The following is a 13,591-nucleotide window of genomic DNA, read 5'->3' as shown; positions in this document are numbered from 1 at the left end:
CACTGCACCAAACACTCCCAAATGTCTGGGATTTTAAACATTTCACTGCACCAAACTCTCCCAAATGTCTGGGATTTTAAACATTTCACTACATCACATCTCCAAAATTCCATTATTAAAGACTAACACGCTCATTATGTAATTCATTCTCCCACTAAGAATTTTTTCTGGGTTCTAAAATGTTTGAATCACTTCCTTTTCCATTTAAGCTTTTTATTTCAAACCAGTTTATTTGGGGAGGGAAAAGCAACCACCCCTCTCCTCCTGCTTGCTGAGCTCTCATGAATGCGTTCTGCAACTGTTCTGGGGGCAAAAGCTGTGATTTCTTGTAAATTAGTGATGAATAAAGCTGAGGTTTCTGCAGTATGGATGCACTCTGTGGTGCTGGAAAAGGGAATTCATCCCCCAAACTCTGCTGGGAAGGGAAGGACTCAGCTCTGGGGTTATCTCACACTTAAACAACGTTTTTTGTTCATCTACTGCAGCACTTGGTAGCAGGCACTGCAGGGAATAAAAATGCCTGGACACTGCATCTCCCACAGACTAAATCTGAGTTAACAGCAGGGTTTGTAGCACCCCCCCTGAGGAATTCCCAGCTCAGAGGGAATTCCCAGCAGTGCCAGCCTGGATGGGAAATGTCCTTCCCCAGGGCAGGGGCCAGGACTGGGATTAAACCCTTCCCATGGGTCAGGAACATCCTTACCTCATGGGATGTAAAGCTGACTTCTCCTAAGGAGGCAGATCTGGAAACAAAACAACTCCTCAGAAAAGCAAGAAAAGCCAAGGAGCTTCCTCTTGCAGCTGCAGGATCTTTGTCCTGTCCCTTTTCTCCACCAGACACAAAACAAACAATAGTCAGAGTTTTAGGACCTGCTCCTACCTCACACCAGCACTGATGACTCCCCAAGATCCCTCCCAGCCTTGGGAATCCAAATTTGAGGGGAAGCTGAAGAGAGGAAAAAGCCCAGAAACCACCAAAGCACAAGGCCATGACCAAGTTTGGGATCTATTTGCTCTTTTATTCACCCATGTAAGTTCTAAAACCACCTGCAGCAGCTCCTTCCAATAAACATCCATCTGGATCACTCCAGAACAATATATACAGATCAGAATTCCACAGGGAAAACCTGGGAATTCTGGCTGAAGGTCTCCAAGAAGCAGCAATGCAGTCCATGCAATTAAAACTCCATAAATTATTACCCAACATCTGCTGTGAGTCTGTACACAATATACAAAGAGCTCTTGTCCAATCCATCCATTTCCCCATGGAAAAAAAAACTCTTCCCACGAGGAGAGCTGCTGCCAGCAAAGGCCATGGGGCAAAGCCTGGGAGGCTCTGCAGTCTCTCTCCCGTACAAACACCTCTCCCCAGCACTCCTTAGCTTGAGTTGTACAAAAATACATGGAAAAATAGATCCAGTACAAATCCCAGGCTCCTCCTGGAAGGAATCAAGCCCAGCTCACCTCCCTGCCAGAGCTGCAGCAGCTCCAAAGGAACCAGCTGGGGCAGGAGGGGAGCAGAGCTGGCAGCTGCAGCTCTCACCCTAGAGCAGGAGTTTGCAGCAGTTAAGAACACTTTGGATATGAAAAAATACTTTAATTACTCTGTTGGTTTGGTTTTTTTTTCTTTTCACAGTCTTTGCTATTGCACAGCTTTGTCAGGTTTTCTTTCACTGTCTGAAAGAAAGATGCATAGCAATCCCATAGAAACACCTCTGCCAGGGAGGAAAGAGTCCCACAAATTACAAGGGGGGTTAAAAAATAACAAAAAAAAATTTAAAAGGGAAAAAAAAAAATAAAATAGAATTTATGGAGGTGTCAAAAAATATCCTATAGCACAAAATGCAGATTTAAGGAGTAACTGAGCAGTAAGGAAAACGAGTGGGGGGAGAAGTGTTGTAGCCAAGTGCTCCTGACCGAGCTGTGGGCTGCAGCTACTCGGGGCCCTCGTGGGGAGGGGAGTGCCAGCGGGCCTGCAGGCTCCTCAGGATGCACGAGGTCATCCCTGCCAGCTTCTCCTGCATCTCAAACAGCTGCCTGCCAGAATAGCCACGGAGATCTTCCGAGCTCAGCTGGGCAGCCAGAGCCTGGATCTGCCCCAGGAGATCCACCGCGGGCTGCTCGCTGGGGCTGGTGGCTGTGTCAACCAGATCTGAAAAGGAGGGGAGAAAGTGCAGAATTCCAGCTGGTTTTGTATAAAATCACATCTCTGAGCAGCCTACAGAGTATTTATTCTGTGGGAAACATCCCCAGCAAAGGCACTCCACCCTACCCTTCCTTCGGTTTTCCTGGTTTGATCACGACTGTAAAACTAAACCCAAAATAAAAACAAAAGGATGAGGTGTTGCCACCAGGAGAGAATGAAGAGAAGACAGCAGAACCCTCCACATCCAAAGCAAAAAGCCACCAGCAGTTACCTGCTGCAAGTTTTTCCTCATCTCCACTAAGAGATTTCTCCTCCACATCATTTCCAGGTTTTTCAGCATCTTCAGGCACTGTGCTTTCCTCCAATGCTCGAGATTTTACCTGGCCATTTGTTGGGGAGAGAAAACATTTTCAGATTGAAAAAAAAATTAATAAAAAATATAAAAATATATATATTTTAGTCTCATAATAAATCAAACCACTTTTCCTGTTAATAATAATAATAATAATAATAATAATAATAATAGTTTAACCAAGTTATCTGTATCTTGAGTCCATGGTACTGAGGCAGGCAGGGATTAGGTTTTAAAGTGCATTTTTTAACAAAGGAGGAAATACATCATTCCTCCTGCAGCTAATTAGATCAATATTGGCTTCCTGGGTGCTAAAATTCAACTCTACCTGTTGCTCATGGTATCCTTTGAGAGCTCTTTTGACATTGGAGACTTTGGGGGAGCGGATGGGCAGAGTTTTGATTTCCAGAGCTGTCAGAGTGCTCAGGTCCCCCACGGTCTTGATGTTCTTGGCTCGGATCAGCTGCCCCAGGCCCCGGGCACTGCAGCAGGGGAGGGAAAATGGGTCACTGGAACAGAACCAGGGAATATCCCGAGCTGGAAGGGACCCACAGCATCATCAACCCAACTCCTGGCCCTGCTCCCCATCCCTGGGGAGCTTTTCAGTCATCAAAAAAGTGCCTGAAGAATTCCCAAACTGTGAAGTCTCTCCCCCACCCAACCAACCCCAATCCTTTTAGAGAATTCTGGCTAAAATTCTGGTTTTGTAGGTTCAGGAAGAAGTCAGTTTCTACTGTCACCTTCCACAGAAGCCACTCACCAGATGTTGGATGTGATCTGAGGTAAAATGACATCCACAGGGGCTTTGCAGCCAGCCAAGGCAGGATACACAAATTCCGTAAGGCACGGCAGGGATTCCTTGGCCATTTCTGAGATCTGGGATAACACAAGGAAAGTGTTAAATTAACTGTCACACACTGAATACAGGAAAAAAAATAATAGAAGAGAAACATGAACTAAAGCACTTCTTACTAAACACTTCTTTGAGCTCTTAAATTTAAGGGTACGAGATCCTGGGGACAGAAATCCTTTGGTTGGAGTGGTAATGTGCTGGATAGAAAAAGAGGAAAAAAAAATCTCAGGGAGGTAGGAATTCAGTTAACAGTAGGAATTCAGTAAACAGTTGAGATTTTAGCCCCTGAAACCTCAGAGTTCACTGGAGCTCACAGTAACAGAATGAGTCAGGCTAAAGCGGTTTCGTTTCTTACACTTCTGATCCTCAGCTCTTACAACTGTGTGTAAGTGACTACAAACATGCACCAAAGCCCTGCTATTCATGATAAATACACAAACACTCGGGGCACACAGAATGCTGTAACAGGATTTACCCTGACCTGCATGTTGGAGAGGATTTTAAGACTTCTGGAAGAGGGTGAGGAGTGGGATCTGAAGACAGGACTCCTCCTGTCGATGTCGTCTGCCAGGCCCTCCTGAAAAATGGGATTTGCAAAAGAGACTCGACGGATCTGAGGAGGAGAGAAGGAGGTTTTAGAGTGGGAACTCAACCCAGCACAGCTCAGTCAATCTGAGGAGACAGAAAAATTCAGTTTGGAATCACTGAAACTCTGGAATGACAAAGGAAATGCTTCAGCCAAGGCCAGACTGTGAGGATTCCCAAAGGAAGCTCTGTGTACAACCCCGAGGATGCTGCTCCTGGTTTTGCAGTGATGCAGGCAGCAGAACAGACTCTGGTGCTCTGTTTCAAAACAAAACCCCTCACAAAGCAAATCTGTCAGCACTGGCACGCTCCAAACCTAAACCTCACCTTTTCTGTATGATTATTCACAATAGGAAGCAGCAATTCAACACATCTGGAATGCCTGCAGATCCCCATCCCCGTTTTGCACCGAGTACCACACAATTCCCATGGAATACCTTATTGGCAGGGGACAGGGAATCATCCTCCTGGCTCCTCTTCACCCCTCTCTTCAGGATGCTGGTGGAGGGGGAGGCTGAGGGGGACCACGTGCAGCGGGCCTGGAGGCTGGTGGGGCTTTCAGCCACCTGCACTGAGGGATCCCCTTCCACCTTCAGAGGGGAATCCACACTCACATCTGCCAAGGCCACGTTTTCAGGCACTTTTATTTCAGTTTCCATCAGTTCCTCCTTTATCTCTTGATCTGGAACAACACAAGTTTCTCCAGCAGAGTTCTCAGCTTCTCCTTTATCCTCCTGATTTCCTTCTAGCTCCTCCATCTCTTTTTCCTCAGGTTTGCTGTCAACACTCACTTCCTCAGGCACCTCTTCCAGCTGTCCACTTTCATTTATTTCTTCCTTTTCTGCAGCTGCTGGCTCTTCCCCTTGGTCCCCTGAGTCCAGGCAGCTCTCCCTGGGCTCTCCAGGAACAGTCTCAGGCAGAACCTGCTCTGTTTGCTCCTTCTGCTCAGCAGGTTCCTTTATTTCCTCCATGGACTCGGTGCTTTCAGCTGCTGATCCCTCTGGATTCTCTGTGTTCTCCTCCTCCACCACCACCTCGCTTCCCTGCAGGTTTTCCACAGCCATTCCCTGGCTGTCCAAGCTGAAGGTGGTGGGTTCCTCAGGAGGGTGCAATGGAGTGCTCATGGCACACGGAGCCAGGGCCAAGCTCTCCTCCAGATCTGAGTGACCAGAAACATTCCCAGGGGTCTGAACTGGGGTGGTCTCAGGCTCCTCCAGCTCAGCAGCTTTCTCCTTTTTGGACTCAGTCACCTTTGATTCAGTCACCTGCTGTTTCGGTTTTTTAAAGCAGCAATCACAGCTCTTGATTTTTTTCACCCTTTTGCTTCTCTTGTTCTGACACTCAGGGCTTTGCAAAGAGGAGGGCTCAGCACCTGAAACATTTGCTGCTGCTGGTGCACAGTCCCCTGTGCTGCTCTGCTTCTCCTGTTTGCTCTCCTCTGCTGCTCTCTCACCCTGCTCAGACACACAGGGGCTGCTCAGTGACTCCATGGATGCGTCACCCTTGCTCTGCTCCACACTGCTGTCCTGCAGAGCACCTGGGACCTCAGAACTGCCAGGCCCCACAGCTTCTCCAGCAGCTGCAGGGATTTCCTGCTTTTCCAGGCCCCCTGGTTCAGCTGGCAGCTCAGCACTGGTGCTGTCCTCAGCATCACCTTTCTTTGCCTCCAGTGCACTCTTAGTTCCATCTCCCTGGGGAGATCCCTCAAGGCTCTGGCTCCCTGCCTGTCCCTCTTTCAATTTACCTTCCAGAGAATTGCTTCTACTCCTCATTTTCATGGGTTTTTTCTTCTTTGCGCTCTCCTCCTTGCCCTTAGAGCTGTCAGCCTCGGAGTTCTCTATGCTGGCCAGCAAACCTTGGGAAGATCTCCTGGTGTGGTACCGTGGGCGCTCCACCTTCTGCCCTGCTGTGCTGAGGCTGCCCTGACCTTCCTCCTCAGCCCTGGGGGAATCCTCTGCCCTCCTGCCACCTCTGCTCCCCTCCTCATCCAGGCCCCTGCAGGCAGCAGAGTCCTTGGAGCTCCGCTCCTCTGCCGCTCTCTCAGCTTGGCTGCTCTCTTTTGTGTTTTCTGTTGTTTTCCCAGGGATTCCTTTCTGCTTTTGGGATCCATCTCCTTTCCCCTGGGACAGTTTCTTCTGCCCAGCTTTCTCCTCCTCTTTCCTCCTGTCTCTCTTTGGGAGCCCATCCTCCTTGTCCTGGCTCCCCGAGGAGCTCTCCACGGTCTCGGAGCGTCTCCTGGAGGAACGCCGAAGCTGTTTCTGGTGAGAGGACGCTTGTGGCACCTGGCTGTCCTCCCCTGGAGCCTGCTCAGAGCAGCTGGTGGTGTCTGGGGGGGTGTTTTCTTTCGAGTCCATGTCCAGCCCCTGGGCCTTTTCCATCTCTGCCACCGCATCCTCGGCTTTCTGGATGTCTGCGTCCGTGGAGTGCAGCGCCTGGCGCTGGCTCAGCAGGATGTGCTCCACATCCTCCAGCGCAGAGCCCAGCTCAGCGCTGCTCTCCAGGCCCTCAGAGGCCAGGGACTCCCCCAGGCTGCTCAGGAGCTCGGATTTACCCCCCTGCAGCTCCATCCTGCTCTGCCGGCGCGTCACTCTGCGCGTGGCCGCAGTCCCCGCCTCGGGCTCCGCTCTCGGAGCGTTCCTGTTTTCCTCTCCGCGTTTCTCTGCGTTAGCACCGGCCTCGCCGCCGCTGTTTTCCTGCCTGGCTGCATCGGGAGAGCCCCCAGCCAGCTCCAGCACCGAGTTCAGGGGGGCTGGGCTGAAGGGTCTGCTCTCTGCAGCCCCGAATTTCTCCAGGGTGATGAAGGACTGGCGCCGGCTCACGGGCTGGGGGGTGCCGGAGATGATGTCACTGGAGGCCGAGCTGTTGGTGACATTTGAGGTGTCCTCCTTCTCTGCCGAGGTCTCCTGAGAAGCTGCTTCCACAGAACTTGTCTCCAATCCCTCTCCCATGGATGTTTCCTCTGGGATCATCTGGGCTGTCTCATTTTTGGCCTCCCCCTCGCTGCTGCAGGCTGGGCTCTCCTCTGAGGGATGTCCCTCACTCCCTGCCTCTTCCTCCTGTCCCAAAAACACCAACAGCAAAAGGAAATCAAATCCTAGGAATCAAAGCAAACAGCTGTACTTGTCCTATGATACAATAAAACAATCAACTGTTACAAATATGTATTTATTTCTAGTGCAGTGGACAATAACACACCCACAAGGTTTTTCTAACCACCCTTCCTCTGAATTATTTACTATCTGTGTTTTGATAGGTTTATAAAAGACACTTTTTAAAAACACTTCATCCCAAAGCAAAGAACCCCAAAAATGTCTGAAGTTGGGCTCTATTTTACCTGGTGTGATTGGCACCACAGTTAGCACAGCAGCCAAAAGGAATTTAGGATTTACAATCTTTACCCCAATAAATTACTGAGTGATCAGAAACTGCTCAAATAAATCCTCCCATTTTGAAATCAAATACCCAATGATATTTGATTCCTGTCAGGAATAAATGATATAAAGCAGAACACAGCATTGCTGTGGTGTTAAATTGTCTCTCACTTGGTGCTGAGAATGGAAAACAAACCACAAAACCTCTCATCTTATGGCAGAAACTCTGATTTTAATCACCATCAGACAATGGGAAATTACCTGAGGTTTGTTTGCAGTGTCTTCTTTGGCATTTTCTACTAAAGGTGGCACTTCCCTAAAAGAGAATTATTGAAATCAGTGCTGTTGCCAAAGGAGAACCCTTAAATGACCAGAACTGGGCATTTCTACTTACAAAGAATCTTCCTGGCTCTGGCTGTACTGGGAAAATGAGGTGGTGTCCTGGGATGCATCCAAGGTGTTGTACATGGCAGGAATATCAGCTCTGGAACAACACCAGGAATGGCAGTTTGCAATTTATTAACCTCCTTATAGCAGGGCCATTATTTACAGCAGTATTTAATCTTTATTTTTGGGGAATAAAAGCTGTGATTGGGATCCCACTCTGCAAAGAATTCACAGCCACCCAAGTCCTGCTTACGCTGCTTCTGCTGCCCAAGCACAGAAAACACTCCAATATTATTTTCTCACATTAAAAAGATGAATTCTAAAGATTCTTTTGCAATTAAGATGAGTCTTGGGAATATCCTAATTCCTGACTTGCTGCAGATTCAATAAATCCATTTTTTCAAATTGTTTTACCCAATCCTTTCATTTCCATCATTTATGAAAAATGACAGCTTTTATTTCACACTGCTAGTGAGTCACCAAATAAAAACCTGAACTCCAAATTCCCAAACTCCAAACAGACTAGAGAGTGTGGACTTCATCAAAAGAGGAAAAGCAATTGCAAGAACAATTTGGTTGCTTTAAAAAACAGCAAAGCAAGGAACTCTCTCAGCTTTAAACTTTGTAACTTGTATGGAAGAACAGGACTTAAATTAACTGTGGTGGAGTGAGAAACAGCAACTGAAGTTAAGTCAAGCTCAGCTCCTCAAGGGATGACATTTCACATTAAGTTTAAAACAATAAAAGACAGACCTCTTTGACCTAAGCACTTCTTTCTGATGTTCTGTCAATATTCTTGGTTTTGTTTCTGGAGGAATAAACACAAAATCAACAGATTTCTCCTCTTCCAGAGGCGTCTCACTTGTTGTCTTAGGAGATGAAAATTCTAGTTTTAACTGCAGAAAAGATAAAAACCCCAAACCCTGGGTTAGGAACAAGAGAGGAACTGAAAATCAGGAATTTGTGAAGGACATGACCTATCTCTGTGAGGGATGTGCCAACCTCAAAACCCACCAAAACCCAAATTTGTCACAACCTCCAGCCAGAGGGAGGAGTGAGGGGTTTTTCTGCCACCCTCCCACCTGGTCTGACCCCTCCCCAAAACTCAGCAGAGAATTCTGACAGGAATATTAAATCAGGCTGTGCTGGGCAGCCTAACTTGGAGACAAAAACGTTCCAGAATCCTGATTTTGTCCTGAAGATCCTGGATTTGATTCCAGGACACCTCTCTGGGAACACTTTACCTTTGCAGGTGTTGCTTGCACGTTGCTGGACTTGTCTTTGCCATCATTTTTTGGTTCACTCATCTGTGCCAATATTGAATCTCGTTTCTGTCCCACCTTCACCTCCATCCCACTTATCTTTGCATCCAGCTGGGAATTTTCCATCTGTTCAGACAAAACCACACTGAATGCGCTGTGGGAAGAAACTCCAAGCTCACAAACCTACCCTGTGTTAATTTCTAGAATAAAACCATCCCACACTCACAGATTTCCTCTAAATTATCTAGAGGACAACTTCAAAAATTCATTATTTCAAATAAATTCTTAGAATTGAAATTTATTATATTATATTTATATTATTATATTATAGGTATTTATTAATTTATAAATAAATTGTATTTTGTTAATATATTTATGCAGGAGCTGCTAAGAACCAGCTGAGTGTTTTGGCAGTGCTAACCCAGCCCAGTTTATCCATTCTAAACATGAAACCACAATTAGATTGAGTCAATTAGATTAAAATTCCTAAAAAAACCCGGCCTTTCACTCCCTGCTGAACAATCCCAGGAAATCCCAACATTTTTATTTAATTTTTACCATGTCAGAGAAGGGGCCACTGCACTCCTCAGACATCTCAACGCTTTCAAAACCAGGCAGCAGCAGAGGGATTTTCTTTTTGGCTTGGCTTAACACAGACCTGCTCAACAACAACAACAAAAAAAACATTTTAGATTTATGGGAGGGGGAAAGGTGCAGAAAAAGAGCAGTATAAAGTTTATTTAAACTCTATTTTTATTAGTTTATTTATTTGGAAGTGAAGTTTACATCATGTTTTTCCTCACTTAAATTTCCAATTGAAGAATTTTGTTCCTTCAGCAGCCCAACAGTTTAACGAATTCCCATGGGGCAGATTAATTTTAATTACTTTTTTACTGATTTGTGCTTTGTTGGAAACAATTTCTTCAGCTTTAGCAGTTGAACTGGGAATAAGAAACAAACCAAAGAATATTTTATACACAATAAAAAGATCCCCCAGCTTGCATGAGGAACCAGAACTGTACAACACAACTTGTGAGCTCTTCCTCTGATGATATTGCAATAAAAATAAATAATATAAATATAATATAAATATACTATAAATATAATAAACATAATATTAATATAGTATAATAAATGTAATAAGTATAATGTAATATAACATAATACAGTATAGCATAATATAGCATAACATAACAATATTGCATATAATAATAAATAACATAAATTACATTAATATTTAATTTATATTAAATAATGTATTTTATATTTATATATGTTATATATTATTTACATAATACAATATAACATATTATATATAATATATGTGACATAATAATTATATGTTATATAATATTATATATATTATACATTATACATTATATATAATACATTATACATTATATATATAATACATTATATATATAATACATTATACATTGTATATTATACATTGAATATTATATATTATACATGATATATTATACATGATATACTATACATTATATATTATACATTATACACTGTATATTATGTATTATACATGATATATTATACATTATATATCATATATATAATATTAAGTATTCTATATTTTATATATTTTGTATTTAATTGTATCTGATTATATTAATAGTTTATTAGATCCAATTACAATATAGCCATTATTATGAATTGTAATTATTGACAATTATATAATAATGAAATAAATATAATAATATATTTATATAGTATAATATAATAAAATATATAATAAATATAATAAAATACTCATATAATTGCTATGACTATTACAACTAAATATTTCATTCTATTTTGTTATATTAATAGATGATATAATTGCTATATTATTGTGATTAAATCTTTAGTTATGACAGATTTAATTATACTTATATATAATATAATGTATGGAAGTCATTACAACATTACTTAATTACATTATTACATTAATACAGCACAGAGAACACTGCAATAAATACTAAAAATCAGTTTCTTACTTGAGTTGCTGTGGGTAGGTGAGGGAGGAGGCCTTGGCAAAGGTGCAGTTCCAGAGCTGGGCGCTCTGCTGGCGGATCTGTTTGTTCCTGTGCTGGAAGGCCACGCACAGCACGGGGCTCAGCTGCTGCAGGAGCTCTGAGTCACACCAGCCCGGGCAGTGGCACTGCAGGCACTGCAGGATCTCTGCCAGCAGCTTCTCCAACTCAAGAACAAAAAAACCAGATTTTTTTAATCTAAATTTTCAACTAAAATCTGCGATATTTGAATTTTAAGTTGATTTTACATTTTATTATTACAGGCTTGAAATGCCACATCCCATCACTCCGAGAGCTGAGTGCTCCTCCCCACAAGGATTTAAAAATTAAATCTCTACCTTCATCACTTCTTTTTTCATTTTTATTAGTTTTTTAATAGAGAAAAAATGGCACAACTCTGCTGTTCCACATTTCCCCCAGCCCGTGATTTCTGTAGCAAATTTACCTTGTTGTTCAGATTGCTGTAGACTTTGGGTGCCTCAGGGAGCCTGCCAAAACAAATTCAAATAATTCCTATTTTGCTGTCTCTCACTTATGCCAAGCATAAAAATGGAACAGATCACAAATTCCAGCACTGCACACTCATTTTAGTAACTTGATGGAATGGTCTCATTTGGGGATTAAACAATTAAACAATTTCCTGATGGAGTTAATTAGATTATCTTTTAAATTCCATGGAAATGCTGACTTTAGGAGAAAAGTCAGTGGTAATTAGTACAAACTTAATGTTTTTCTTATAAATTAACTTCTAATTGCACTCTTAATGCTCTCCTTAAACACATTTCCCAGTGTTATATATAATAATAATATATAAAAATAAATATTTGCATTAAAAAGCTGAAGTAGCACTAAGCAATTCCATCAACGAAGCAATTCTGTAGAAATAAATATATTCTATAGAAAGAAATACATTTCATTAAAATTATATTCCACAGAAATAAACATATTCCATAGAAATAAATATATTCCATATACAAAAAAAAATCCTTAGGTACAATTAGCCAGAAAAATGAGGAAACTGCTATAATAATTTAATTTATAAGCTGAACAAGTTCCCAAATTTTTATTTGCTTCCACATGTCTTCCTTCAAAAATATTTATCCAACTTCTCCTTTATCAGGAATAAATCTTAAAAAAATGATGCTCAGAAAAGAAACTTTTCCATTTTTATGAATAACTCCAAGCAAAAATGCTCAGGGAAAAAAAGCACCAAGCCAAGATTTTTTTTCAGTGTTTCCTTCTGCTTAAAAACTTTCTGGATTTCAGTGAGCATCAAGTAATTATCATAAATTTCCTAAAAAAATCCGAAGCAGTGGCCACTAGAAAATAAATTTCTGTCAATAAATATATTAAATTACCAGCAGGTGGAAAATATAAACTTTTGAGCCTTGCAGAGATGGCAACAGTCACTCTGAAGAGATCAAAATTTGAAATACAGAGCTTTTTACAAGTCCTGTAAAGCCAGAGCTCCATCCCACACAACTCCAGAGTTTTTCCCAGCCATCCTTGAAATACTCACTTGTTTTTTTCAAAAAACACTGCCAAGGGCTTGGAAAAAATGGCAAATGTGGAGCCAATGAGTGAGGGCAGGGAGATGTGGCTGATGATGGAGTGCAGGGCAGCCAGCAGGGAAGGGCCCAGGGAAAGCAGGGATTCCTCCTGGATTTCCTTGGAGCTCAACTCGTGGAAGGAGTTCAGGAGCAGCAGCAGGAGCTTGAAGAGAGAGGAGAGTTTGCCAAGGGGCTCCTTCTTCTTCTTAGCCCAGTCTGTGGGTGTCTGGGGAGCTGACAGTCAAAAATTCAATTAAAATTTAATTTTAATTTAAAGAATTTTATTTAAATAATTAAAAAATTGGGATTTTTTTTCCTTAATCAACATGCCTGACAACAAAAGATAGCTGAACACTGAGTCTATGTGAGAGGCAGAATTTTGATTCCCAAACTAAATATATATATAAATAGTTTAAAAATCGATTTAATAACTGAAACATGTTTTTAATGCAGAATTTGATCTGATTTCTGTTTTTCTTATTTCTATTTCTGGCTGTTCAGACTCTGCTTTTAAGGTTTTAAACAACTTGAAAATAAACAATGACCACTCCTCAGCTCCACAAATTCTGGAACAGTGAACAGGAGGGAATGATAAATATAAATTTTTATTAGTTTATTTATTTGGAAGTGAAGTTTTCATGATGTTTTTCCTGACCAACATTTCCAATTAAAGCATTTCATTCTTTCAGCAGCCCCAATGCTGCATTTTACTACTTTAACCAACTCCCATGGGGCAGATAAATTTTAGCTACTTTTTTATTGAACTGTGCTTTGTTGGAAATTGTATCTTCAGCTTTAGCAGCTGAATTGGGAATAGGAAACAAAATAAAGAACATTTTATATACAATGACCCCTTGTCTCCTGTTACACTCTCATTTTTAACCAACTCTTGAGGCCACACACAGAAACCCCACAATAAAAGTATTTCCTTACATCTATTTTTGGGCTGGAATTTAGTGCCATAGGGTGCAAAGTTGATGCAGTCAACCATGACTGACACAAGGTGGGTGAGACCTTCCAGCATGGAAAACTCCTGAGGAGGAAACAGAGATCAG

At 42.3% G+C, this 13,591-nt stretch overlaps 1 protein-coding gene across 2 annotated transcripts in view; it reads right to left on the bottom strand.

Moving 5' to 3' along the window:
- Positions 1-993: 993 nt before the first annotated feature.
- Positions 994-13,591, bottom strand: part of RIF1 (replication timing regulatory factor 1) — a 29,727-nt gene continuing 17,129 nt past the window's right edge. Inside the window, exons 20-35 of one of the 2 annotated variants that reach the window (XM_015635402.3) lie at positions 13,470-13,569; positions 12,506-12,770; positions 11,432-11,474; positions 10,951-11,153; positions 9,515-9,614; positions 8,939-9,082; positions 8,448-8,590; positions 7,702-7,791; positions 7,569-7,623; positions 4,374-6,992; positions 3,833-3,964; positions 3,471-3,548; positions 3,259-3,374; positions 2,827-2,980; positions 2,418-2,526; positions 994-2,152 (exon numbers count right to left, since the gene is read on the bottom strand). In XM_015635402.3, coding sequence (XP_015490888.1) covers positions 1,935-2,152; positions 2,418-2,526; positions 2,827-2,980; positions 3,259-3,374; positions 3,471-3,548; positions 3,833-3,964; positions 4,374-6,992; positions 7,569-7,623; positions 7,702-7,791; positions 8,448-8,590; positions 8,939-9,082; positions 9,515-9,614; positions 10,951-11,153; positions 11,432-11,474; positions 12,506-12,770; positions 13,470-13,569 — 4,569 coding nt within the window. In that variant the 3' untranslated portion in view covers positions 994-1,934. The remainder of the gene's footprint in view (positions 2,153-2,417; positions 2,527-2,826; positions 2,981-3,258; positions 3,375-3,470; positions 3,549-3,832; positions 3,965-4,373; positions 6,993-7,568; positions 7,624-7,701; positions 7,792-8,447; positions 8,591-8,938; positions 9,083-9,514; positions 9,615-10,950; positions 11,154-11,431; positions 11,475-12,505; positions 12,771-13,469; positions 13,570-13,591) is intronic. The other variant, XM_015635403.3, reaches the window with a different exon arrangement.

The sequence above is a fragment of the Parus major genome, chromosome 7 (genome assembly GCF_001522545.3).
Source record: "Parus major isolate Abel chromosome 7, Parus_major1.1, whole genome shotgun sequence".
NCBI classification, from domain to species: Eukaryota; Metazoa; Chordata; class Aves; order Passeriformes; family Paridae; genus Parus; species Parus major.
The sequence above is the reverse complement of the archived record's forward strand: the minus strand, read 5'-3'. Positions and strand labels throughout refer to the sequence as shown.